This window comes from Taudactylus pleione, unplaced genomic scaffold (genome assembly GCF_031769625.1).
Source record: "Taudactylus pleione unplaced genomic scaffold, aTauple2 ptg000044l, whole genome shotgun sequence".
In the NCBI taxonomy this organism is placed as follows: domain Eukaryota; kingdom Metazoa; phylum Chordata; class Amphibia; order Anura; family Myobatrachidae; genus Taudactylus; species Taudactylus pleione.
In genome coordinates, this window is record NW_028284446.1 from 1,181,548 (window position 1) to 1,209,478 (window position 27,931).

At 42.1% G+C, this 27,931-nt stretch overlaps 1 protein-coding gene across 1 annotated transcript in view; it reads right to left on the minus strand.

The window, feature by feature from the left end:
* HOMER3 (homer scaffold protein 3) overlaps positions 1-27,931 on the minus strand; it is a 127,263-nt gene that overhangs the window by 63,661 nt on the left and 35,671 nt on the right. The window contains exons 2-4 of the mRNA XM_088460332.1: positions 13,010-13,166; positions 12,798-12,929; positions 9,904-10,011 (exon numbers count right to left, since the gene is read on the minus strand). Of these exons, the coding sequence (XP_088316458.1) occupies positions 9,904-10,011; positions 12,798-12,929; positions 13,010-13,166 (397 nt within the window). The remainder of the gene's footprint in view (positions 1-9,903; positions 10,012-12,797; positions 12,930-13,009; positions 13,167-27,931) is intronic.

Consider the following 27,931-nt stretch of genomic DNA (forward strand, 5'->3'; position numbering starts at 1 on the left):
ACTGACTAATTTAATCTAAAGCAATATTCTTTACATCTCAAGCTGGGACTTGAGGCAGGTTTGTGATCCGGCTTGGAGTACTGTATTCCTTTTTATTTAATTACGTCTAGAAATAATATTTGCTATTATGAAGACATTTTACTGGTGCTAAAAAAAATATATTCACATACAAAATGTTATTAAGCTATGAATACTAATTCTTTTAATTGTTGGTAACTTTACAAAAAGGGAATAATAAAACAGCGCTAAACACTGTGACCATTTTATCCTCTAGATGAATATTTTAAGTATTGTATGTTAGACATAGAAAAAGTTTTATTATAGATATCGTAAACAAGAAATGCAACTTTAAAAAAAAAAATAGTTACAATGGCATTCTCTTGGGAGTACATCTTTTTCAAAACAGTTAATCAATTCTGTCTAAACCACACTTTTTCCTGCTAATTTAGCTTTCTGCTTATCTGCAATTCTAAGGCAATAATCATGTAACAGCTTGTTTAAAACCAACAGTGAGTTTTTCTCCCATCTGTTCAATGCCCGGAGATGGCAGTGGTTAATCCAGCAGGCCTCTCCAGCGTCTGGCATAGTGTAAAATGCCAGAGTGCCAGGATATGATACTGCCAGCCTGTGGCTTTGCCAGTGTACATCACTCTAGAACAAGTCTGAGCAGTTAAGTTGCGTGTGGGAAGTCAAGGAGTTCAACATGGGGAAAAGAACAAGATAAACATGAGGGATTGGAAGAATGTTTTGAGAAATAAGGAGATGAATAAGAACTTGTGATCATATACAGTAGGACATATAAACAGAAAGGACATAAAACAAAACACGTACGAGAAAAGAACATTACTAATTGACAGAAAATGGAGAAAAGCCATGTTGAGGGTCAGGAAATGATATAAAACATCTACCTTCAGGTGAAATTTTTGCTAAATTGATTGCTTTGTCATTCTGTCTTCCTTATGTGCTTGCTAGGAGGGCTATTATATAAAATAGTCAGAATTAAGTTGTTTTTTGATTTTGATGCTGTTTTGGATGAGGCCAGAGCAGACCTGTGTTGTATCCAAGGTTCCAAGGTCAACTAAAATAAACACTCACCCGATGCAGAGTTGGAAGTAAATCAGGTGTACTTTACACAAAAGAAGTGGGCACATACAAATAGTGTACTTTCACCCACATGCAGAGCTGTATGCATCTCAAGATGTGAACACCTCCGTGTGGGCTGCATATGCTACTGGTTTCTGCTATTCATCATCATCATCATCAGTGTGTATGAAATTTGACGCTTCCCTCCCCAGTTCCACTTCTTCGAACATGGTGCACCCTAGTGAGTAAGCCGCCGAGCTCTTAGGCAGAGAAACGCGTTTTACAAAGTGACGCCTGGCTGACACTGATCCACACCTACCAATCACACGCTCAAAGGGTATTATATGTCTACAAGCCCTAGAGACGAGCGACATAACCGAGAGTGTTAACAGCGGGCAAATCCCTTGGAGAATCCCCAGAAACTGCGGGTTCAACATCCCGGTAAAAGAACAATTTCTTTTTCTTTTCTATTACCACATGGCCATGATGGATATTAGCAGAAGCTGCATATTTCAGAAACTCTGGAAAACAGCATCTCTGGCAAATATACAGCTAAATAGCTGCTTATAAAAACTGACTGTGAATTGTTTTCTCTATAGCCAAAAAGAGAATTACACTGTGTTGCTAAAAGCACTATCAGGCTGCTACAAATAAATAATTGGATATCTTATACACGTTTAAAGCTGTCACACAGGTGCAGCAAATTAAACAAACTCACATGCAGGACGACAATATCAATAAACAGTGTGCTGCTTAAAACCTCTATATCAGATTAAACAGCGGAGGTCAAGTACTGTGTATCAATTTGTATCCAAGCACAACAAATATTAATTGCTACAAGATTATCCTCACAACTGGCTACTAATGCTGGGCATACACGGCAAGATAAAATGTCTGTCAGACCGACAGACATTTTATCTGGCCGGCTGCCAGCTGCAGATGTCTGCGGCATACACTGTGAGAGAAATCTCATAGTGTATAGCCTGACATCTGCGCTCCGCCCCTGGGGGAGGAGACATTTCCCTGTTCCTTCCGTAGGAAGGAACACAGGAAATGTCTGTCTGTCGGCCGCGCTGGGCATACACTGCCCTATGCGGCCGACAGTTACCGGGTAATATCGCATCGGACGGCATGCTGGACAATCCAGCATGCCCGACCGAGCAATATTTAACCCGATAATTGCAGCGTGTATGGCCAGCTTAAGTGAAATTTGTTTGTTTATTTGTTGTATGTATCAATTTATGGCAAGCCTAGAATAGGTAATATTTTCCATTTGAAACAATTTACATTGATTTAAAAGAGGATCTGATTAATGGGTTAATGGGGGGTATCCACTTAGGAAATATAAACAAGTGATTGAACGATAACGATGTTATCGTGCAATCGCTTGCAAATCGCGCATGCATCGTGCATGCGTCGGGCATGTTTTGGACGGAAGCGACTCGCGATGCACGTGCCCGCGGGTCGCTTCCGACATCCAACATCGCCCGTACATGTAGGTCAACCTGACAATCTCGTCAGGTTCTGCATGTGCGGGGATGAGGGATGTGCCGGGACTGAACGAGTGAACGTTCAGTCTAGGCATATCACTAGCTATACAAACGACAGTACGATTGCAATGTCGCAATTGTGCTCTCATTTGTATATGGCTAAGTGGATACCCCCCGTAAGTGAATGTTTTTAGGTTTAATAAGGTGCTTTAATTATGTTAATTTTATAGAGTCTAAAGGCAATTTGCAATCGATTGTGTATAAAAATCTTTCCCTTTTTCAATCGATTGCAGATTGTAGCAATGCCGCAATCGATTGAAAAAGGGAAAGATTTTTATACACAATCGTTTGCAAATTGCAGAATTACTGCAATCAATTGCTGATGTATGTGGGCCTTTAGACATAAGTAATTTTATATGTGGTATACACAATCTGATTGAGATTAATGATTAACCATTGGATTATAAATATTGCTGGCTGGCATTTGGTACATGCTCACTGAAAGAATATATTTTATGTACTTTTAAGAAATTATTAATTTATTAATAAATTTATACTTAATCTTGCTGTTTTCAGCACTCTCTTTTTTCTATATATTTTGTCACACATATTTGCATGCGCTCATTTTCTGAGCATGTGCAATGCAAATTCATGTAAAGCTAGGTCTGCTAGGCAAACTAGGATGCATTCACTCTACATCAGTCCCTCTATCTTGTCGATATAAAACTCTTGCAAAGAGTATGTCGAAGCCGGATAATTGGCCGAGACAGAATTGGTTTAAAATTAAAATCTGCACGACGCCAGTTTGCGAATGGCAAGGAGACGCCATTTTGCGACTGGTCGCCCAGCGCCATTTTAGCGAATATCGCCCATTATAAGTACATGGCGATGCTATTATTTAGCATCATGCGATTCCCACGCAATAGAAAGATGTTAAAAGTCCTCATCATATAAATACAGGCAGTCACTAAAACATATAAAATGATCAACCTTGCAAAACACGTACCATGGTGTACTCCACAAACACGTAGTTGCACAATGCTAACCAGCGTCTTTTCTCAATACTCCTTACTTACACACTGCACACTTACATAAAATGGTTCCCTAGCATTAAAGTGTGATATTCAAGGTTTATTCAGTATTAGTAATGTTGTGAAATAAATGTTATTTGCTATCTAAGATTTAGTACATGGTAAGCAGACCGTGTTTGGTGTCAATCTAAACCACTGTGTCTTTGCAGATTTCCGGTATCATCGGTGAGGAGATCGCAACATGTGTCTGCAAACTGTAGATCATAGAGAGTTAAAACATTAAAATGTACTCTGTAATGTAGCCAGCTTAGATTTATTATGCAGCGGGAAAAAGGACACAAAGAGCTGTTGGAGGCTGCATTGTGACCATACGAACTGACCTATGAACTATACTGTAACAGAAAAACCAAGAAGAAGAACCAGTGGAATCATGCCAACCTGTTCTATTGTATTGCCTATCCCTGTAAGTGTATATATGTGGGCTCTCTGAAACTGGATGTCAGTCTTCTTGTTTTGCTGTTGACGGAGGTTTCGTCTTTGATGCCGGGATCTGGGTCCAGAGCGCATGCGTATGTAAAGACTGTACCTTGGGTCTGTATAATTTATTTGTGCTAATTGTATTTAGATCACAGCGTGTAACCATCTGTTTTTATGTTGAATAATAACTTTTTGTGCTTTGGAACCACAATCAAAGTCTGAAAGCAATTATTTCTTGTGCAACTCATAACGCTAAACAGCGACAATTTTTAGAGTGTATAGGTAAGTAGGAATCGATAGGTAGGAATCGATAAGTAACATAATTAAACCTGATAAACAATGTATTTAAAGTTGACATAGAGTTACCCGTTGATCAACAAAGTAGTAAAACAGCTACAACAAGAAGAATGAGAAAAAATTCCATTGTTTGTTTTTGTTAAAGAAAAACTTTGCCTAAGGATTTCTTCTACCTCCTGAGACCACAACCATTAACTCGCCAACACTGTTTGACTCTTCATCACAGCTGTGTCCAGCAGGCGCCTCAGGGACAAGAAGTGCAAATTAATTTAAAAGTTGTTGAAGAATTGTCAGTGAAGGCAGAACGTGATTATTTAGCTGCTGTGTGCATCCTTACAGTGCCACCTTCACTGCAACTGCCCTTCAACAACTTTTCATTCATCTACGTGACTCTTGTTATCAAGGCTTCTGAAGTACTGAAAAGTGCTGACAATTCATATGCTGATATCAAGGAAACAGTGGGTGTTAAATTTTATTATTTATTTATTAACAGTTTCTTATATAGCGCAGCAAATTCCATTGCACTTTACAATTTGAATCAAGATTAACATTATACTGGGTTGTAAAATACATACATACATGACATACATAAGGATAAGAGGGCCCTGCTCGCAAGCGTACAATCTATAGGGAAATAGGTGTTGATACACAAGGAGAGGTGCTACATATTGCAAATTGGTCCAGCCCAATTACAGATATTCTTGGTGGGCTGCATAATCCAATCACACTGGAAAGTTGGCCTAGGGTTAGGAGGATGTTAAAGTGAAGAAAGAGAAGATGTGATAGGTGTTTACTATAAGAAGGGAGTTAGATAGGGAGCTATAAAAGTTTAGGTGGGCGGTCTGGAATCTGATAAGCTTGTCTAAAGAGGTGAGTTTTCAGAGAACGCTTGAATGTTTGGAAACTAGTGGAAAGTCTTATTGTGCGTGGGAGGGCATTCCACAGGGTGGGTGCAGCCCGAAAAAAGTCCTGTAACCGTGAATGGGAACAAGTATTGCGTGGGGATGAGAGACGCAGATTTTGTGCAGAACGGAGATGTCGGGTTGGAAGATTTTTTGAGATAAGTGAGGAGATGTATGTTGGTGTGGTTTGGTTAATAGCTTTATGTGTGAGTGTAAGTATTTTAAATTGAATATGGTAGAAGACCGGCAGCCAATGTAGGGACTGACAGAGTGGATCAGCAGACACTGAACGTTTGGTGAGAAAGATCAACCTCGCAGCTGCATTCAAAATGGATTGTAGTGGGGAGAGCCTGTTTTTGGGAAGACCAATAAGGAGACTATTGCAATAGTCAGTGCGGGAAATTATGAGTGCGTGTATTAGAGTTTTTGCAGTGTCTTGTGTAAGATATGGTCGAAATTTTGGCTATGTTTCTTAGATGTATGTAACAGGATTTAGAGACAGATTGAATGTGGGGAACAAAAGACAGTTCAGAGTCAAGGATCACACCTAGGCAGCGAGCTTGTGGGGTGGGGTTGATTGCCGAGTTGTCAACAGTAATAGAGATATCAGGTTGGCCGGTGGAAATATAATTAATTCTGTTTTGGATATATTAAGTTTGAGGTAGCGAGATGACATCCAAGATGAAATGGCAGAGAGACATTCAGTGACACGGACCAGCACAGATGGTGACAAATCTGGGGAGGGTAGGTAAATTTGAGTATCGTCCGCGTACAGATGATAGTGAAAACCAAAAGAGTTGATTAGTTTGCCAAGAGTGGTGGTATATATTGAGAAAAGCAGAGGACCTAATACTGAACCTTGTAGTACTCCATCTGATAGAGGTAGCGAAGTGGAGGTAGAATCAGAAAAGCGAACAGTGAAAGAGCGATTAGATAGGTAGGATGAAAACCAAGAAAGGGCTGTGTCTTGAAGACCTATGGATGGTAGTGTTTGTATGAGAAGAGAGTGGTCAACAGTGTCAAAGGCGCCTGAGAGATCTAGAAAAATTAGAAGTGAATAATGGCCTTTAGCCTTGGCAGTGACCAGATCATTTACTACCTTAGTCAGTGCTGTCTCAGAGGAGTGTTGGGAATGAAAGCCTGACTGAAGTGGATCCAATAAGTTGTGGGTGTTAAGAAAGTGTGTGAGGCGAGTGTAGGCAAGTCTCTCCAGTAGCTTGGAGGGGCAAGGTAGCTGGGATATAGGACAGTAATTTAAGAGAGAGTTAGGGTCAGAATTTTGTTTTTTCAAAATGGGAGTGATCACTGCATGCTTGAACAGTGATGGAAAGATACCAGTAGAGAAAGAGAGATTACAGATTTTAGTTAAGTGTGGAATGAGCACAGGAGACAGAGCTTTACTGATTTGTGAGGGTATAGGAACAAGAGGAGAGGTAGAAGAGTAGGAGGATGAGAAGAGTGTAGCTGCTTCATCTTCATTAGTGGGGTCAAATGATGAGAACGTGCCACTGGGTTCAGGTAGGGAATTGAACAAGCCCTGGCTGAGGAAGTGCATACCATTTCATTTCAGATATTATCAATCTTGTTTTTGAAATAGGAAGCAAGATCTTGTGCACTGATAGTAGCAGGTGGGTTGGGTGATGGAGGGGTAAGAAGTGATTTAAATGTATTAAAAAGTCGCTTGGGGTTAGAGGCTTGGGCAGAGATAACAGATTGGAAATATGTCTGTTTGGCAGTATCCAGTGCATTACGATAAGAGTGGTAGATCGTCTTACATGTGAGGAAGTCACTTGGAGTATGAGACATTCGCCACTGATGTTCTACTTTACGTGAGAGTTTTTGTAGGTGTCTTGTGAATTTGGAATGCCACGGTTGACGTCTAAGTCTACGCGGAATGTGATGGGTAGCTGGAGCTACTTTATCAAGGGCTAGTTCTAGGGTCTGGTTCAGGTGTGATACAGCAGTCTCAGGAGAAGTGAAAGTAGAAATAGGTAAGAGTGATTGTTGCAGAGAGGTGGATAGTTGTTCAAAATTAATAGCATTAATATCTCTGCGAGTTTGAGGAGGTTTGGTTGATTTGCTTGGCATTGAGGTTGATGTAATGGAGGAGAGTGTGCTGGTGATAAGATTATGATCTGAGAGAGGGAAAGGAGAATTAGTGATATCAGAGACTGAGCATAGTCTGGTAAATACAAGATCAAGGCAGTGGCCATCTTGATGAGTAGAGGAGTCAGTCCATTGGGAGTGGCCAAGAGAGGATGTTAAGGAGAGAAGTTTGGAGGCATGAGGGGATTGTGGACTGTCAATGGGGATATTGAAATCACCCATAATAATGGTGGAGATGTCAGAGGATAGGAAGTGAGGGAGCCAGGCAGAAAAATGTTCCAGAAATTGATTGGGTGGTCCAGGTGGACGATGGATAGCAGCAATGCGCAGAGAGAAAGGAGTGAAAGTCCTAATAGAATGTACTTCAAATTATGTAAATGTAAGGGATGGTACCTGTGGAATAACTGTATATGTAAAAGATTGGGACAGTAGTATTCCTACTCCACCTCCTTTACTATTACCAGGCCTGGAGGTGTGTGTGAAGTGTAGACCACCATGTGAGAGTGCTGCAGGGGAGGCAGTGTCTGTTTGTGTGAGCCATGTTTCTGTTAATGCCAGAAGATTGAGGTTATTAGAAATAAAGAGGTCATGGGTGGATGTTAGTTTGTTGCAAACAGAGCGTGCATTCCATAAGGCACATTTCAGTGTTTTGGAGGGTGATGGGAGGCATGTGATGTGTCTGAGGTTTGCTGGATTTATATTCCGTTGTGAGTAGGGCATGTGTGTAGGGCCTGGATTTGGTGATATGTCACCAGCTAAGAGAAGCAGAAGGAGAGAGATATAAATATAGTACTGTGTTTTGTATGAAAGTTTTTTATGGCGACAGGTTGTGGATGTTATGGTCAATTTAGAAAGATAAGTAAATAGCTCATGTGTGTTCACAAGAGGGGAGTAGATTATTGAGGCTGCAATGTGTACAGAGGGGTGAGCTGCAGGGAGAGTAAAGGATGCAATAGCCTTAGATAACATGCCATGGAGTGAAATAAGAATGAATAATATTTGGTACATGATGGTTTAGAATAAAAAGAGAAAATCCGTTATAGCCTAAGCTAACTCTATAATTCTATATCAGCAATGTATAGGAGTATTACTTCCACCGCCAAATCATACCAATTGTCAGGGAACTCAAATCGTCTGCATGAATCTCTATTCACACTGTCAGCTTGTATTTCCTGACCTCAGGTGAATGGCGCAATGAGGGAGGCAGCGGAAAGTGCCAGTGTGAAAAGAGATTTGATCTGACAGTTTGAGTCCCATGATGTGTGGGGGTATAGCCCAATTGTGTATGGCTTCCTGCTGGTTGTCCAAAAATCAACAAAGGTTCCACATAATACTATTTCTAGAGAAAACAAAAGTAATCAAATTATCAAAAGGTATACATGATTTGTCCCCGTACATAGTGTGATCACATGTTGTGGGAATTAACAAAGGACAGCTCTAAAGGACCAAATTGTTCCTGCTGGGTTTAATGTTAAATGGCATTGGGAGATGCATCAAGCATTGGAGAGATAAAGTGGAGACAATCCTAGCTCTCATTTTACAGTCTGTGGGGGAGATGTACTAAGACTTGGAGAGAGACAAAGTACCAAACAATCAGCTCCTAACTGTCATTTTTCAAACACAGCCTATAAAGTGACATTTAGGAGCTGAATGTATGGTACTATATATCTCTCCACTTGATCTCTCCAAGGCTTGATAAATCTCCCCCATAATGTTTAGCAATAAGACGAGAAAAAAATAAATATCAAATATATCTACAAATATAACAGATATAGGGTCTCATTTATCAACGCGTTTTATCATTCACAACAAGTGACAAAACTCATTGGGTATGATAATGGTGCTCCAGCCAATCAGCTCCTAACTGTCATCTGTTTGAAAAATGACAGTTGGGATTGGCTGGAGCACCATTTATCATACGCAACAAGTTTTATCACTCGTTGTGAATGATAAAACTTGTTGATACATGAGGCACACAAATATAATGTAAATAAAATATACACTAAGTATAATTAATATTTAAATACAGACAAATTAGTAGCAGTACCTTTTCAGTGTACTAAAAAATATACAAGTCTAATACCTAATTGCAGAGTACACTGGTACTATCTAAATAAATGTTAATAATGAATGTTATTAGTAATATATTAGCAAATAAGAATGTGTATGTTAGACATTGTACATAGTGACATTAAAGGTTAATACAATTGCTGAGGTTTTGGTTAAGATAGGACTCTACAAAAACAATATTTATTGTCATATAAATTAAACACAAGTATGAAAAATGTATCGCAATAGCTTCTTTATGAAGACCAAAAACTGATGTCGCAAGAATGGCTGGAGATTTATTCTGAGGCTCCAAACAATATGAGGTCTGATTTGTCTATCCCTTGTGATGTACTACTGGGAGGATTCCTGCTTAATATAATCCGCCACATAGTATAATATCGGCCATCTACCAAGCTACTTTTATCGTTCCCAGAACCCATCAATAGGCCCTATTGCAAGATGCCTTACCTGCTGTGCAGTGATATTAAAGGCCGGGTTTGTCAGCTCTGTTTTATCCTGAGATCTTTCCCTTGCCAGACGAGCGGCGTCCCTCACCTCCTGGAACTTCTCTGCAAACTGCCGGGAGGGGAGAAAGAAGTACTATATTTACTAATAACTTCTGATTTCAATCTATCTGTTCTCTTCCAGTATTAGTGTGAGAAACAAACTACCCCTGCACAGGTTACAATCCAAAGGCCATGCCTACAGTAAATGATGTCAGAACGCTTAACAGCCCACAGAAAAGAAGAATAGCATACACCAAATACCAGATGCAGACAGGTGTCGTATTTTTTTCAGGAGACCTTTATCCTTGGCAATTGCAACATTTTGTATGTTTAATCCATGTGTGTGCATTGTTAGTGTTCAGCATTAACAATATCACTGCATGGAAGAATAGGTCAGATGACCAAATGGTGACTAAGAATCTGTCTTGTCTAGTGTAATCATGCGCGACCAATTGATTCTCATAACCTCAGTCATATAAATGAAGATGCTTTGCCTGACAAGTTGTGAGGCGGACACAATATTATGTTGTGGTGCAGACTTCAACTAAACTGGCATATTACCAAACCTGCTTTCCTGAGTAACATGGAGACCTTGTATATGTATTATGTTTGTAGTGCTACTGTATGTTTTTGCTTAGAGACTATGGGCCTGATTCTCAGTCGGGCGGTGCAGCCAATCCCAGGTCATTTTTCAATCACAGGATTGAAAATTCAATCCCGGGATTGGTTAATGGGGTGGGTGGGCGTGGCTGAAGGGACGGGACGGCGTTGGGCTGCGCAGCATGGCGTCAGAGGTCATGCTGCGCAACCCCATGCCGGCCCACTCCTTCAGCCGCAGAGCCGGGGCAGCCATGCACTCTCTGAGCGAGTGCTGCCTGGCAAAAAAAACTAAACTGCACAAAAAAAAATCTAGACCGCACTAGTGCTCACTATTTCCAAAATCCCGGGATTGGAAGCTCCAATCCCGGGATTCAAATCCCAATAATTTTCGGACAAAATTCTGGGATCCCACCAATACTGATCCTGGGATTGGCCTCCCTAGCGTCCATGCCTGTGTCTTTTGCCGGTATTGCATCTGTGACTTTATGCTAATGCCACTCTAATGCCCTTCCCGGGTGTACGTTCATGCATCCCAATGTGCTGAAAAACCACTTGGTACCTCTTTAGACACACCATCGGTCATACCATTGAAACTTGCACCAGCCCTATGGCAGGTGCAGTTTCTTTGTCTGAGCATGGCTTCCTGTGCCACACTCAGACAGCATCAGCATCTTTGTACGCAACTGCTTTCAGCATCACGCCTGCAACACTCCCAAAAGACGCAACATCTCCATGCATCTTTTTAGCCACCTCCCTGTTACCCCCACCCCCATTCACCATCATGGAACGCCAATTCCATTTCTGCTTCTGTGCTACCAAATTTGATCTCCGACTCTGGGCCTGATTCAGAGCCGCTCGTAAGCGGCCGCTCGTTTGCTCCGAGCGATGTTCGCACATCTGCGCATGCGTATGGGTCATTTAGGGTGGCTACAAACCTAAACGACCGGCAATCGTGCCGATGTTCGGGGTGATTTGCCTTCACCCTGGACATTGCATGATTGCCGGTACACACTGCACGATTTAATGAATGACTGAACGATTACTTGTTCCGTCCTTCATTAATATGTAAGACACCGCATTTGACACCGTGTGATTGGCTGTGCAGCACAGCCAATCACACGATAACGCATGTGACCGCGGGAGCACACAAATCGTCCATAACCGCTGCAAGATATAGCCGATTTGTCATTACGATTTGGCCATATCGGCCAAATCGGGCCGATATCGTGCAGGTGTTTACCCACCCTTATTCTAATGTACACACTACAATAACTGTAATAATACTGGCCAATTACAGTATATGCAGATTACATGCTTGAAATTAATCTGATCGAAATCGATTGAATCAATACTGGACATGTTGATAAATGCACTGCAAAATTACTGCAGATGGCCCCCATGGTCCTGCATGTGATATCACATTCCAGAATTGCCTAAAGATGTCCCTTTGTTTAGTTCGTAACTGTAGGTTTTATTAATTTTAGCCATTTTCATGTTCCTGACATTTGGCGCTCAGCAGCAGTATCCAACCACGTGGGACTGGCATGAGGCTCTACATTTGTAATTATCCTATTTACATTTCTTAGGGAGCCACGAGAACTAAGGTCAGATAAAAATCCAGATGTTTTTATTTAAATCATCCATCACAGTTAGTGGCCTATGTCTCAAAGCTTGATGAGAGATATAATTGCGAGAGAAAAAGTTTTAACCAATCAGCTCCTAACTGTCATTTTTCAAACACAGCCTATAAAATGTAAGTTTAGAAGCTGATTGGTTGTTGATTGATCTCTCACAATTTGATCTCTCATTAAGCTTTGATACATAGGCCCCTTAGTACACCTGGATATTTGTGTTGCTTGTGTTCAGTTAAGAGGTTAATTTGCTTAGTCTTACAATAGTAAATTTACTTTAGTCAATAAAAGTGATAAATAGAATTAAATAAAAATTTCTCAGTTTAAAAATAGAAGTATGGTAAGTTTTAAGTCACCTCCCAGCTAAATAAGGATATTACAATTGACAATATAATTAACAGTAATCCGTGAAAGTGTTTTAGCACTAAGGGGTCTATTTATCAAGCAGTGAAAAGTGTGGAGAAGTTGCCCATAGCAACCCATCAGCTCCTACCTATTATTTTATAGACTGTACTTGATAAATGCCACTTAAAAGCTGATTGGCTGCTATGGGTAACTTCTCCACTGGTCCACTTCTCCACACTTTTCACTGCTTGATAAATAGACCCCTAAATCTGTAAGTTACCTGGGACAGGTTCTGTTCAGAGGCGAAGCCCAGGCCATACACTGTGTTAGCTCGACTGTCAGCCCATTGTCCAAACTTCTGCGAGGTTTTGGTGAAGGTCATGTTAGGGGTAATGGTGCTGTTGATGATGGCCTGTGCAAATAAAATAGCGATGTTCAGGACACAGCTCTCCTTATGTTCCCTTTTCCTGAACACGCTACATTGTGTCTCACCTTAGTGCCACCAACACTTATTATACGATACACATTTCTAGTGGCATCGAAGAAGTAGGAAACAGTAGCAGCATGTTTGCTGGCTGGAATCCAGTTCTTTTTGGTGACCGGGTCAATCTGAAAAACGTGGGCTCGTGTGCTGAAAATGGGCTGTTCCCTGGAAGAAAAAAGATTATTGATTAGTTGATTTGCAGCTGTATCCTATAAAATGAAAATAAGCCAGCTGGTTATTGTTGGAAGAAATACTCAGGTGCATGTGGTACCTCTGCATGTTGATACTTTACATTCATTTATTGTAATTACTCTTTTATTATCTAGGATGAGCAGCAGAATCTTCTGCAATGTTTTTGAGAAAGTCACAATAAGGGTAATGGTACTGTTGATGATATGTGCAAATATGGTGCCACATTAGGCTCTACCTTTGTCATAAACCAGTTTATAATTATTAACATGAGCACCAGGAGATCGAAGGTCAGACATACATAAGGCACTAGTACAATATTGATTACATATATTGCCAAAGGACTTAACAACCTAAATAAAATAGCATACACCAAACACTGTAAGGACACAGATGTTGCCTTTGTTCAGTAAATGCATCATTCTAATCTCTTCCTTACCCCCTCCCTCCCAGGACCGAATTAAGGTTTGTGAAAGCCCCAGGGCAACTAACTTGGTGGTTCCCTTACCAAACTTGTCAACACAATATGCTGGTGATATTATTAGTGTGGGGGCTCTGGGGCGACCACCCCAGATGCCTTGTTCTTAATCAGTCTCTGCTCCCACTAATAAAGGTATTGCAGGTGACTTTACTCCAAATCGCATACTGGACAAACTACCTAATGGCCACCTGTTTCCTCTTAGGCTCCTAGCTCATTCAAGTCTCTGATTTATCATCATTCCTTCCTATTGTGTCACTTCTCAGTAAATAACTATTTAATCTTTTTCATAATATGTACAGTTGGATTAATTTTATTTTTGTCAACAGCCCATATATTTCACAGCTCTGCTAATCTAATATATACCAAATCACTTGGGTCTTGCTACTTGGCAATTTCCCACAACTTGGAGAAGATGTCTATGAAGCACCACTTTGCTTCAAATTCCTCATATCAATCAAAATCCATCCAGCTAACTTTGACTTTAATCTTAACAGGGAGGTTTCCCATCCATCTGTGTTTTACTGCATGAAAACCTGTAATTTCGGCTATCCCGGTAAAAGAAGGGGCCTTTCTTAAAACAAAACAAAACCTACAAAAAAACTGTTTCAGCGGAATCTAAACTTTAACTGATACAGTCTACACTCAGCAAAATATTCACATCTCTAATTTGAACCTGGCAATTTTAGAAACTCACATTGCTCAGAGGGGATGTAGTGCCTGATGCCGACGGGCGAAATACTGGCGCCGAAGTCCCGACAGCACTCAGAGAACACATACATTTAAGATAAAGCTACTGTATGAGAATTGCAAACACGTAATAGGATGGCAAAATGAACAAACCTCACCAACTATTGACAAGTTAAACTCCAACCAAAAGTTTAAATTTATCAGAGCTATCTAAAGTCTAACTGATAATTACTGCACAAGATGGAAGCCATTTTATTATTGGATGCAGTCATTAGGTCTAAATAACAATGTAGACATTCATAATGTTCACACCACAATATTGACAGTTATGATGACAACACTGTCAAAATGTCAACATGTAAAAATATGTAGACATCTCAAATGTGAAATGCCGACACTGGGGTTAAGCTGCAGGAGGAGATGTTAGTATTAGGCTACAGGGGTGCGGTTAGGGTTATACTAGGGTGGTCAATAAGTGGCTCCCCTGCTATTGTAGAACTGAACATCCCAGCATGCACTGCCACAGTTTTGCTATTTGGCCGTGCTAAAACTGATGCAAGGTATGTTGGGATTTGTAGTTCAACAACAGCTGGAGGGCCTCTTATTGTTCACCCCAGGGTAAAGCTGGGTACACACTGACAGATACATTGGCCGATCAATTGATCGGCCAATATATCTGCTGCGCGTCAGTAAGTGTGTACCAATGATATGTCGATGAACATCGTTGTTCAACGACATATTGCACTGGCTGTGCTGCACAGCCGATGGACAGATATGTCTGCAGAAATATCTGTCCATCGACAGGTGTATACGGGTGGTCGGCAGAGCGCCCGTACACACACAGCAGCAGCTGCGAGGAGGGTGGCGGGACAAGCCCCCGACCCGCCCACCGGGTACCGCGCCCTGGACCCGAGGGCAAAAGCAGATGATGGCCGTTCAGTGTGTATGAATGACCATCATCTACAGATATATCTGTCAGATACTAGAAAGAGGGTTAGGGTTAAAGATTAGGACATTAAATTAGAGATCGGGACTGTGTACTCACCAGAACACCGCTCAGTCAGATGACTCCACCAGAACTGACAGTCCCATGACCACTGAGACCCGGAAGGAGCTGCTGTACTTGCTGTAGCCGTTGGGAGCAGGTAAGTCACCGCTGGGCCACCCAGGGACAATATGTCAACATTATATCATGTCGACATTTCATCAGTGTCTACATGATGAACGTCGACAAAGTCAATGTCCACATGTTAAGCATGTCAACATGATGCATGTTGGCATTATGAGCATGTCCGCATTCTTATGTCAACATTTGAATGGCAACATATCATACCACCACACCTAATATTGCTTTTACTTCCTTTTCAAAAATCCCCGCTACTACCTGAGGACTAAACGCTCACATCTCTCCATGGCTCAAATAGACTTTTTGATGGTAGCTATCACAACTGATCAGGTTAATCAATTTGTTTCTTCCCAGAAGCCATCCTGATGATTTTAGAACCAAGGGGTCAAGCCAATTAGATGTGAATTTGCAAAAGCGAGTTTGTTTAATTGCACAAATACGCACTCCCATGAAATGCAAGATCCAATTTAAAATGCCTATTTTGCGTAATTGCCGCAAGTGAGAATTGCATGAAAAATTGGGGGAACCATCCTGGACCCCCAAAAAGTTACAACTCTGTTAGCAGAATCATATAGAAGGCTGTTTGTAGGCATAAGGAAAGTACTGGAGGTTTTTAAACTGTGTCAAATGGCTGATTTGTGCATTTATTTATTTTTTAAAAGAAAAAAAATTATAAAAAGCAAACTTTTTTTTCGGTTAATCAAAAATGAATAAAAAAAAAATGAAAAGAAAAAAAAAGTAAAAAAAGGTGATTATTATGTTAATTTGAGGCCACTTTGTTTGAAAAAAATTAATAAAAAAAATTATAAAAAACACTTATTTGTAATTGAAAAAAAAACTTGAATTCATTTGGCGTGCCTAAACTAGGGAAAAAAAATAGATTTTTGGGCTAATGTGAGGTCTTTTTTTAACCACAGTAATGACATATATTGTAATTATTGGCTCAGTTAAGCTAGAAGGGCTGTCCATGGGGTTATGAAGCAAGTCCAAACATTATTACTTTACTTTAATGTTGCCTGTAAAATAACAATCTGATTGCAAGTGTAATTTGCAGTGCGAGTTTCCTGTGCGAACAGCTTGCAGGGCCAGACTTGCACCTAATTGGATTGACCCCCATGTGTGATCGGGACAGTGGGGAAAAGCCCTCATATTGGACCAGTTCAGAATAAACTAGGTCAGTTGGGGGGGAGGGTATGTATTTAAATTTTCCCCCACAATTAGGTTGTGTAGAAGTAGGTAATACAGTATGTAAATGTAGGGCAGCACTAGACAGAATAGTGGAACAGGTAATAAATCAAGTGATTCTCATTAAATAAGTAGTAAATAAGAAATGCAATGTTCTCCTACATTTACATAGTGTCTGGAATCTGCCTTTGGGAGCCTAGGTCAAAGTGCAGTAGACAGTGCTTGTAATAAAGAGAATCTTATTTTATATCCATCCACACCTGGTTCTTACATGTTGTGAGAATTTTTACACACAAGAATTAAAAGAAGTAATGCATAAGTAATAGACTGTTTGTAAATATGTCTTTGGCTAATTTCCTTCTAGTTTGTTTCTGTCCTATTTCTTTTATTTGCTTTAAAGTAAATATAAACATTTCATATATTTGATGGATTTCCTATATGGACGTACCAAGAATTTTGGTTACTAAGGGTAAAATGTATCAAATCTACTAAAAAGTGGAGAAGTATCTCATAGCAACCAATAAGCTTCTACCTATCATTTTATAGAATGTACTTGGTTGCTATGGATGTCTTCTCCACACCTCCACTGATTAGAAGGTTTAATATATTTCCACCCTTGGTTTTACACAGATACTTTTCACAGATACTTTTCAAATGTATGAACTTCTGGCCTACATCATAAGAAAGACTCTAAATTATACTAAACTGTTGAAATTTACATTTTTATTTTCACCCTCCTCAATAATCTTAATATGCAGTTGATCCAGGGGGAGAAGCAGGATTGCCTTATTTTCCCCTGTTCATGCTGAAAGTAACATATTCAATATAAGAAAGTAAATTGTCTACAGAGCATCATGCTTATTACGATATTCCCTATCTGAGTGCTTCTGCACTCTATACAATAAAAAAACAATATTATATATTATATATATATATATATATATATATATACACATATATATACACACATACATATACGCACACAATATAAAAAAATGATCACAGTTGGAAAAAAAAAAACTCAATGAAAATCAGTAAATTTTAATACAAAAAGATAGCTAGATGGCTTGTTCTGTAAAGAACTGTTCATGAGAGTAACCTTGGAGTTTTGTGAAGCATGTGGCCTTGTACTATTATATGGGAATGGAACTCACATTTCGCAGTACCAAAAGATGTACTAAATTGTCCTGTGATGTTTAAATCTATGTCATGCAGTACACTAGATACGGGCAACCAGTGATTCTCTAACATGGTCAAACAAAAGACATAGAATGTGTAATCTGATAATACTGTAGGTAAATGTTTCAGTAGGACATAGAGGTGGTGGAAGGCTGAAGCAACAAAAGTCAATTATAGTGACAGGCCTAGATTCTGCTTTTCTTTTAAAATACTGAATGCTAAAATGTTTTCAATAAATTCAATTGTCATTAGCATTCAAGGATGATGAACGTCTCAACAAGAGAGTGTCTTCCACGAGCAATTGTCATTTTAGAATAGCATTCAGCACTATTATCTGAAAAGAGCACGGCTGCACGCTGGCTTTTAAGCCACAGCAGACGCTGTGTTGTCACATACTGCTGGGAGACCTAGCAATGACATTTAAAAAGTTAATAGGTGCAAAACAAAATTGCAAAAAAAGAGAAATAATGCATGCATTGCTCTTTAACTACTCCATATTCTAATGGTAACAAGAACAATGAAGAAAAAAATAAAGTACATGAATAGAAAGAATTGAGGAATGTTCTGGGCAAAAACCAGCACGAAAAGCACAATATGCAAAATAGCATCATAGGAAAGTGTGTACTGTGCTTATAGAAGCCCCAAATGTGGACAACATGCATGGATCCATAAGGTAAACACTAACCTTTGGCTATACACATTATTTTTAAATGAAAAATATGAAAACACCCATGTTACCTGAAGATGGCATGGACGAAACACTAAAATAAAACTTAAACTTTCTTTCGGGTCTCAAATAAGTTAAAACAGTTAAAGGAACAGGGGTATATTTACTAAAGTGAGAGTTTTTAGAAATTGAGATGTTGCCCATAGCAACCAATCAGATTCTTCTTCTAGAAGGTGCTAGTTAAATGTTAAGTAGAATCTGATTGGTTGCTATGGGCAACATCTCCACTTCTAAAAACCTGCACTTTAGTAAATATACCCCTAGTTTCACTTGTCATGTAGTTGTCTATGGTTTGAATTACAAGAATATATGCATCGTGAGATAAAGATTTTTGGTACAAAAAGGGGACTGATCTAAGTATATTTTGGATGTTATAAAACTGTAGCCGGATGTGCCCTTGATAAACAGGCATGAACAAAAATTCATAAACCCTTTTTTATGTTTAAAGGTTGTTTTTTTTATTAGGGACAATATATTTTTTATAGGCTGCGGTGTGAAAGTTATTCAGCATTTTCTTTCTAGACATGCTACTAAGAGAGCTTTTGACAACTTATATTTCAGCACATATCTTCGACTAGGAAACATTAGTGCTCAAAATGCCTGCGATCCATGATTCCAAGGTGTTTAGCTCTTAATTCAACCCAAATTAAATCATTGTAAAATAAGCAGAGGAAAAAGGCAGCAGAACATACTTGCTGACTCTCTCCCTAAATGTCAGAGAGACTAAAGGCCCCCATACACGGTGCGATTCAAAGTTGTTAAGATGAGTTGTACGATTGCCCTTGAAATTCTTCCCTTTCCTTCCCTTTGTGGTCAAATGGTGTACGATTGACCGTTACAATCATAGGATAAGATGCATAGAAGTGTATCACATTGCACTCAAAAGATCGTAGATCTCTCTGCAAAACCATCTGATCTGCGATCCAACTAGATGACGGTGGGGACGTGCATCGTGGTCGCAGAATACACAAAATACACCTATTTTCACACGAATGGTCTGTCCAACCTATCGTAACTGGCCATATCGTGTAAAAAATCATCCTGTGTATGGGCTCCTTAAGGCTGGGTACACACGTAAAGATTTTCTGTCCAACCATCCAACTAGTTGATTGGTTGGAATGAAAATCTGGTAACGTATGGGCGTAAAATAATGATGATCAGCAATTTGCTCCTAAATACCAGAAAACAGATGAAAATGGCCGTCAGACAAGTTTGTTAAATGTTTGATCTAAACAATTTGTTCAAACAACAGTTTTTGTCCATTTTCCGGCATTTGGGAGCAAATTGCTGATTGTCATTTGCTTTCATACCTTACCAGATTTTCATTCCAACCAATCAACTAGTTGGATGGTTAGACAGAACATCTTTACGTGTGTATGCACCTTTACAGAAATAGTTGTGATCACCCAAATGGTCTAGCAATCTCCCTGAGGCTGAACCAGGTGAGCGCAATACAGTGATCCACCATGGAGTAAACAGTTGGGAAAAAAATAAGGACAATGTGTCCTACAAGAAAATGGCCATCGTTCTCTGGTACACTAACTACATAAGTGACTGTGTCAGAGTTGCCTACCTTTTCAGATCTCTTCCCGGGAGAAGCCCGGGTAAGAGAAGCAGGAGGGGGGTGATGGGGGTGGGGCCTGACGATTCGCGTAATTAAGCCCCACCCCCTCGCGGTTAAATTGCCGCGATAGGCTATAATTTGCATAGGGGGTGGGGCCAAATGACAAGATTCATGTAGAATCATGTTTTAAGCCCCGCCCCCTACACGGAGACCCGCGATCGCTGCGGGTATTCTCCTCATTCTGCCCACTTCACTAGGAAGTGGGCAGAATGCGGGAGAAATGCCTACCCTTCCGGGGGTGTGGGGGGTTACCCGAAAAATCGTGAGCCTCCCGCGAAAACCGGGAGGGTAGGCATGTATGGACTGTGTGCCCATAGATGGGTGATGAAGTACAGGGGAAGTGTGAAGAACTTCCAGGAACCTGCTGAAAGGGAGAGAGTTATACTACTTTTGCATCTGACTGCTGGGTTGCACCCGGGATTATGTTCATGCGCCCATTCTGGGTGCGACCTAGCTGAGTAGGGCCATCCTGCCTGAGCTGAATGTTTTTATTTTAGATGTAGGCACCATTCCAGAGCATGGGAGCAATTCCAGGAGTCTGTGAGCAACAGCAGAACCTAGCACTACCCTGGACATATATGTACATATTGGGCTCTATAGCAGCACATCCCTAACAGTGAATGTTTTCTAGATCTCCTAGTTCGTGCACAGTTGGTGTTAATTATTTCATTTGTGATATTGAGAAGAACATGCAGCACTAGAAAATTCTTTTACAATACTATTTCTATTGTGGTCATGGTGTGGGCTGGGGAGGGGGGTTTCCAGGCAGACGGAAACCCCCCTGCGTTTGCCTATGGCCCGACCCGACAGTAATGCTAGGTCAATTACATCACCAGCATCACGTGATGAGCCGGCGCTTGGAGATGATCTCATCTCCAAGTGCCGGCTCTTCCTATACAGTGAACGGGACCTGGGTCGCATCGAACACGTATTCAACCCTTCTCGACTTATTTCAATCTGGCCCTTTCACACTGCACAGTAACCCGGGTTGCTGCACGTTCACGTGCAATAACCCCAGTTATTGTTGCAAGTGTAAAAGGGGTATTAGAGGGGACAATGTAAGATATTGGAGAATACTAGAGTGCAGGATATTTTTAGTACACAGTCACCCCTATGGTACAACATCTCTCAGACGGATCAGCACAGGCCTTCTTCAATGCCGCGCTCATAGGTGCTGCTTTCACAATCTCCCTGATACGCTTTTTCAAATGAAGGCAAGTATGCTGAAGAAGGTGCTGGTCAAGTAGGGATATATTGTATATGGCAGTCTATAATGTTTTCATCAATGCCAAGGAACAATAAAAAAAAGTGTTATAACAGCACTTGCAGTCTGACAAAATGGTGCATTCTGCAATAAATATCTGGTTGGTCCATTCTAAAGCACAGGGCCTGGTTCAGAGCCGCTCGCTCTGAATCAGGGCCGGGCTTTTTTTTTTTTGGAGCGGCCTCTTGGCTGCTCACATAGCTGTGGGCCGCTATAGCGAGCGGCCATAATGATGGTCGCGATGGTCAAGACCATCGCGACCATCGGGCTTGCGACGAGACCCTTGTGGTAGGGTCTCGTTCATTGCAAGCCCCAGAGAGCTTTCGGCTCTAACAGAGCCAGAAGCTCCCCACTGACATCACTTGATGTCAGTGGAGCCGCCCCCAAACGGCGGGCGTTCTCATGGGAACGCCTCAGTTTGGGCAGCCACCCCCCGGCCCGCCCACCGAAGGGGGTGAGCTGTCACTCAAAATCGACAGCTCGCCACCTTTGGTGCGAGACCCGGAGCGACGGATTGCCCGTCGCTAGCCGGGTCTCGCGCATGCGCACGACGGAGCCAGCTCCATCGCGCGCATGCGCTGTGGGCCACCATCGACCCGGTTGCGAGCGCTGAGCACTTGCGACCGGGTCTGAATCAGGCCCACAGTACAGTAGTAAAAAATCAGTCATTTTTGTACCTGAGAGAATTTGATGAAGGTTGGATGCATTATATAACATTCTATTAAAGAAGTATATTAGTTTATTAAAGAAGTAATATTAGTTTATTAAAGAAGTATATTAGTTTATTAAAGAAGTAATATTAGTTTATTAAAGAAGTATATTAGTTTGATAACTAACCACTTGCTAATTAATAGCTTTTTTCCCCAAAGGGTGTGGGGTGCAGGCGTGGTTTTACTATCTGCATTGTGTGACCCAGATGAAATGACAGTTGATTAATGTGACCCATACCAGAGCTTCCCTTGAGTCTTGGCGAATTTCCAAGTAAGATACACATGCTCCATATTAATCATGCCTTGGGCAGACATTGCCTGTTATCTCAGTTAAAGGTAAACTATATATTACCACAAAATAAAGAAACATATGTTTTATCATTTGATATAGTTCTCTTAAAAGGCTGCCTGTAAAGTGGACAGACTCTTTTGCAGTCTCATGTAAACCATGCTTTGTGCTACCTATACTTTTATGTAGGTAGGGCTGCATAGGATGTTGGCCATGGCATTAGTCTGTGTGGCTGTAATGATATGACATTAGGCTACTTGGCCCGCTGACTCTGTGCTGCAATATGGCTGCACCTGCACAGTGGAGCAAGCCTGTGTGATGTGAGCGGAAGATGTCTTCTCCTTATTGCATCACAGATTGTGGCTGTGCCTTTGGACTGTCCCAGGTAACCAATGACAGTGGAAGATGAATGGAGTTAATATAGGGATGCTATACAGCCCGTTTTTATCTGGATCGTACCAGATTATGGCCTTTTGTCCCCGGCATCTCCATGACGGCCTTAAATGTCCCGGTTACTGGACTGGCAGCTGCAGGACAAATGCCGGAAGCTGGTGGATCCCGGAGGGGGCAGGGCGGAAGAAAAACCTGGTATGTGTGATGTGGTTGTGGAGCGCCTGGAGGTTGCCCCTGGAGGCCGGCTGCACATTAAGAAGTCAACAACGGCCGGCCATCTACAGTATGTCTTCCGCTTCAGCAAGTGGGCAGCTCGGATTTCAGCGTTGGTCTGGATCACTCCTTCACAGACCAGTTCCCAGAGACAATAGCGAGATAAAGAGCATAGATAGGTAGAAAGCATAGATAGACAGAGGCCCTGATTCAGAGCTCTGAATCAGGACGGCCGTTTTATTTTTTTAAAACGGTCTCCTGGCCGCTCGCTAAGCTGTGGGTGACCACCCACAGCTTTAGCGAGTGGCCAGGTGATGGTCGCGATGGTCGCAACCATCGCGTCCATCGGGCTTGCGACGAGACCCTTGTGGTAGGGTCTCGTCTGCTGCAAGCCCCAGTGAGCTTACGGCTCTAATAGAGCTGTAAGCTCACTACTGACATCACTAGTGATGTCAGTAGGGCCGCCCTCAAACGGCAGGCGTTCCTTTGGGAACGCCTCCGTTTGGCCAGCCTCCCCGCCTACAAAATGGGGTGAGTTGATCGACAGCCGCCCCGTTTGTAGCAAGCCCCGGAGCGAGTGAATTTCTCACTCGCTCTGGGGCTTGCGCACGCGCATTTCGCACGCCGCGCTTGCGCAGTGCCCCACCATTGGCCCGCTTGCAAGCGCATAGCGCATGCGAGCGGGTCTGAATCAGGCCGAGAGAGTATAGATACTGTAGGTAGAGAGCATAGATAGGTAGAGAGCATAAAGACAGAGCATAGATAGGTACACAGAGAGACATAGGGCCTGATTCATTCCGGATCACAACTGCGATTGCAATAGCGATTGCGCAGGCAGTCTCACTGCGATAGTATGCTAATCCATTGCGATCGCTATGCCATCGCAGCACAACATAAGGACTCCCACTTTACCCAACACACATCCGTAATCCTTAGCAAGACTGCAAAACCATCTGTAACATCAAGTACCATCGCAGCCTCACACACACTTGCACAAGCTCTGACCTTACTCAGTAACCTCATCACATGCTATGAGTACTGCGTATTGCATCACAGTGGATAATTTATGCACGCCCCTGCAACAGCGTTTTACTGACCACCCCATCACCTCCCACAAACGGCACTTTCTGTCAATCACTCTGCGATGGGTCTGTGTAGTCACTACGATCGCAGTCACGATCGCAGTGGCTGGTTCCCGCACACACACTGTAATGCATATGCATGCCAGAACGGCTGACTGCGTGCCTAATCGCAGTTGCAATCGATAATGAATCAGGCCCATAGAACATTTAGGCTACTGTGACTGTGCATCAGCACCAGGCTGTGACAGTGACACAGTGACAGTGACAGTGCGATCCTGATGGCACGGATCGCAATTGCGTTTACAGCTGCGCAATCGTACACAATGCTGCGAAAACATGCGGTCTGCCACCGCTCAGCCAGCATAGAGACGCCCACTACTGCCTTCTCACATCTGTAATACCTCGCAGTCCTGCGTATACATCGGAGAACATCGTGCCGATGTTCTCTGATGTTACCGATGTATACGCAGGATTGCGAGGTATTACGGATGTGAGAAGGCAGTAGTGGGCGTCTCTATGCTGTAATTGTGCCGTTAAGGTCTGAGCAGGTCTGACCTATCTCAGAAACTGCAAGTCTTGTCGCACGCAGTGAGTACTTAGACTGCGTAGGCAATCGCAGTGGCTAACTTATGCACGCCCATGCAACGGGGTTGAACTGACAGGCACGCCTGCGCATCTGCAACCACTCCCCCGTCACCACTCCCAAAATCTCACAGCCTGTCACTCACTCTGCGATGGATTCCTGCCTGCATGCATAATCGCAGTGTGATCAACGCGCCTGCAGTGCTGTGCATACGCGGTACACAACAATCGGCCAATTTGCGTATGCTGTCACAATTGCGATCCGTGCTGAATCAGGCCCAGAGTCAACAACACAGACTGTACTGAATACTGTATTATATTGTCTGTTTTTGCCTCCTGCAAAAGACTCCATATAGTAAATATAAAATACACTATCAGCATCCATGCAATATAAGGGATAAAAAAAAATATTATTTTTGTATTTCAACTTGGTCTTGGGTCTTTGACCTCCCATAGTTTATATTAAATCCTATTTTGCCTTTAAGCTCATAGTAATAATTTATAATTATTTAAGAATTCCACCGCCAAAGAGAAAATGAAAGTTAACTGTTATGATTAGGGGTGTGCACCGGCCATTTTCGTGTTTGTGTTTTGGTTTTGGATCTGGATCTTTCTTCGTGTTTCTTGGGTTTTGTGTTTTGGATCTGTATTTTTTTGGAAAAAAGCATAAAATCAGCTAAAATCACAGAATTTGTTTTTTTTTGTTCCTACGCTATTATTAACTTTAATAACATTAATTTCCACTCATTTCCAGTCTGTTCTGAACACCTCACAATATTGTTTTTTAGGCCAAAAGGTTGCACAAAGGTAGCTGGATAACTATGCTAAGTGACACAAGTGGGCGGCACAAACACGTGGCCCATCTAGAAGTGGCACTGCAGTGGCAGACATGATGGCAGTTTGTAAAACTAGGCCCCAAAGAGTACATACTGCAAAGAAAAAAAGTGGTGCAAGATGGAATTGTCCTTGAAATTATGTTGTATAAACAGGACATGTACACTTTCACAAACAAATCATTTCTGTGCCAGGATCTGCCACACGACTGTGGCTGAAATGATTGGTTCGTTTGGGCCCCCATAAAACAATCTGGCAATTAATCTGTCCATGCACAAACTGGCTCTACAGAGGCAAGGTGTCGTCCTCATCCTCCTCATCCACTGATTCCTCACCCTCTTCAGTGTTGTGTACATCCTCATCATCACAGAGTATTAATTCGTCCCCGCTGGTATCCTCCAACACAGGTCCCTCTGTACTGTCTGGAGGTTGGTCTTCCTGGAAGAATTGATAATTCATTTGGTTGAACATCATCTTCTCCACATTTTGTGGAAGCAACCTCCTACGCCTTTTGCTGACAAGGTTCCCGGCTGCACTAAACACACTATCGGAGTACACACTGGAGGGGGGGCAACTTAGGTAAAATAGAGATAGTTTGTACAGGGGCCTCCAAATTGCCTCTTTTTCCTGCCAGTACAGATACGGACTGTCTAAAATGCCTACTAGGATGCTGTCACCGATGTAATCCTCCACCATTCTGTGGTGTCAGAACTTGTTGGCAGGTCCTTCAGTCCGGACCAGATGTCCAAACTTGATCCTGCCTGTCCTGCATCACCGCCAGCGTGTTGCTTAGGATATCTAAGTTGTTTCCATGGTTGTTCCAGAGAATACTTTACTTTAAAACATAATGGAACTTGTAAATCAAAGCAATGACCAGAACAAGTCTAACACAGTTCAATGACCTTGGTTGCCTAATTTCGGTAAAATCTCTGGCTAGCAGCTAATCTAATGGAGAACAATAATCAATCAATTTACTGCCCTATATCTGTATTTCATTTCTGACTACCCTATACATTCCACAGTGGCATTACCTCATGTGATGCTGGATAGGGCTGTGTACATTAAACGCTGGCCCTATGACAGTGGTTCCCAAACTTTCTTGAATCAAGGCACTCTAGAGTATCAGCATTTTCTGTACAGCACCCCTAAGCCAAAAATTTTTCTTATTGAGAAATTCTGAAAAAATGTATCAATTTAAGTAAACTGTGCCTATATGTCATCCTTACGTTTAGTTATGGGGCGGTGGACAGGTTTGTGCTTCTGTTTGTAGACATATTTTTTGATTGGCAGCAACGGCACTGGTTTTGCCTATCACACTGATCATAAATAATTTGATTTGGCCCCAGACCACCATCCCAAGGCACCCCTGCAAGTGCCCTACACAACCCAGGATGCCACGGCACCCAGTTTGAACCACTGCTCTATAAATCACATCACTCAATTAAGAATGGCATTATCCTTGTATGCAGCAATCGCTTCAGCAGTAACAGCCCTGACAATAAGTCACTTACAATAATACATATTTGTTTTACTTTTGATCATAAACATATTGTTTTATTGATCTTTTCAGACTCAGGCCGGGATGTACTAAAGGAAAAAAGCGGTAAAAACCCTGTTTTCGGGGTTTTTACCACATTTCCATATGTACTAACCCCCGACCGCCCTTTTATCGGTGCATAGGATAACGCCAGAAAAACCTGGCGTTACCCTATAGAAGCCTATGGGCTTCATACCACATCCCGCACCCGATGCTTCGCTGCCGCCTCGCCGCCCCGCAGTCGCCCAACAATGGCCCCCACTCACCTTACTCTCCATGATCGCCGGCCGTGCTCCCCCTGGGTCCTCCGCCTCCTCCTAATCTTTTTCCGGGTGCAGGAAGGAGGAGGAGCCCTGCAGGAAGTTGCCGGGGCTCGGAGGGGGCGCGGTCCCACAGAGAGCCCCTCACCCGGTGTTGGATACTTCACAAAGGACAGCTCTTATCACAAGAGCTGTCCTTTGCGATACTAATCGCATATGTTAGTACATATGCAATTAGTAAGGTTGCAGTGACTGGCGGTAAGTACACCGCAACCTTAGTACATCCCGGTCTCAGTGAGATAGATGCCTGTGTAACACTATCAGCAGAGGTGCGAGCGGTAGAAATTTTAATTTAGTAAAAACAAAGGCCCTCATTCAGAGCCGTACGCTCTGAGCAGAGCGCACGCTCTGAATGAGGGCCGCCCTCCATAAAAATGGAGCGTCCTCCTGGACGCTCGTATAGCTGTGGGTCACCACCCACAGCCTATAAAAGCGTGCAGTTTGATGGCCGCGATGGTCGTGACCATCGAAACTGCGAGCCGGAGCCTGCGGTTGAGGTTTTCAACCG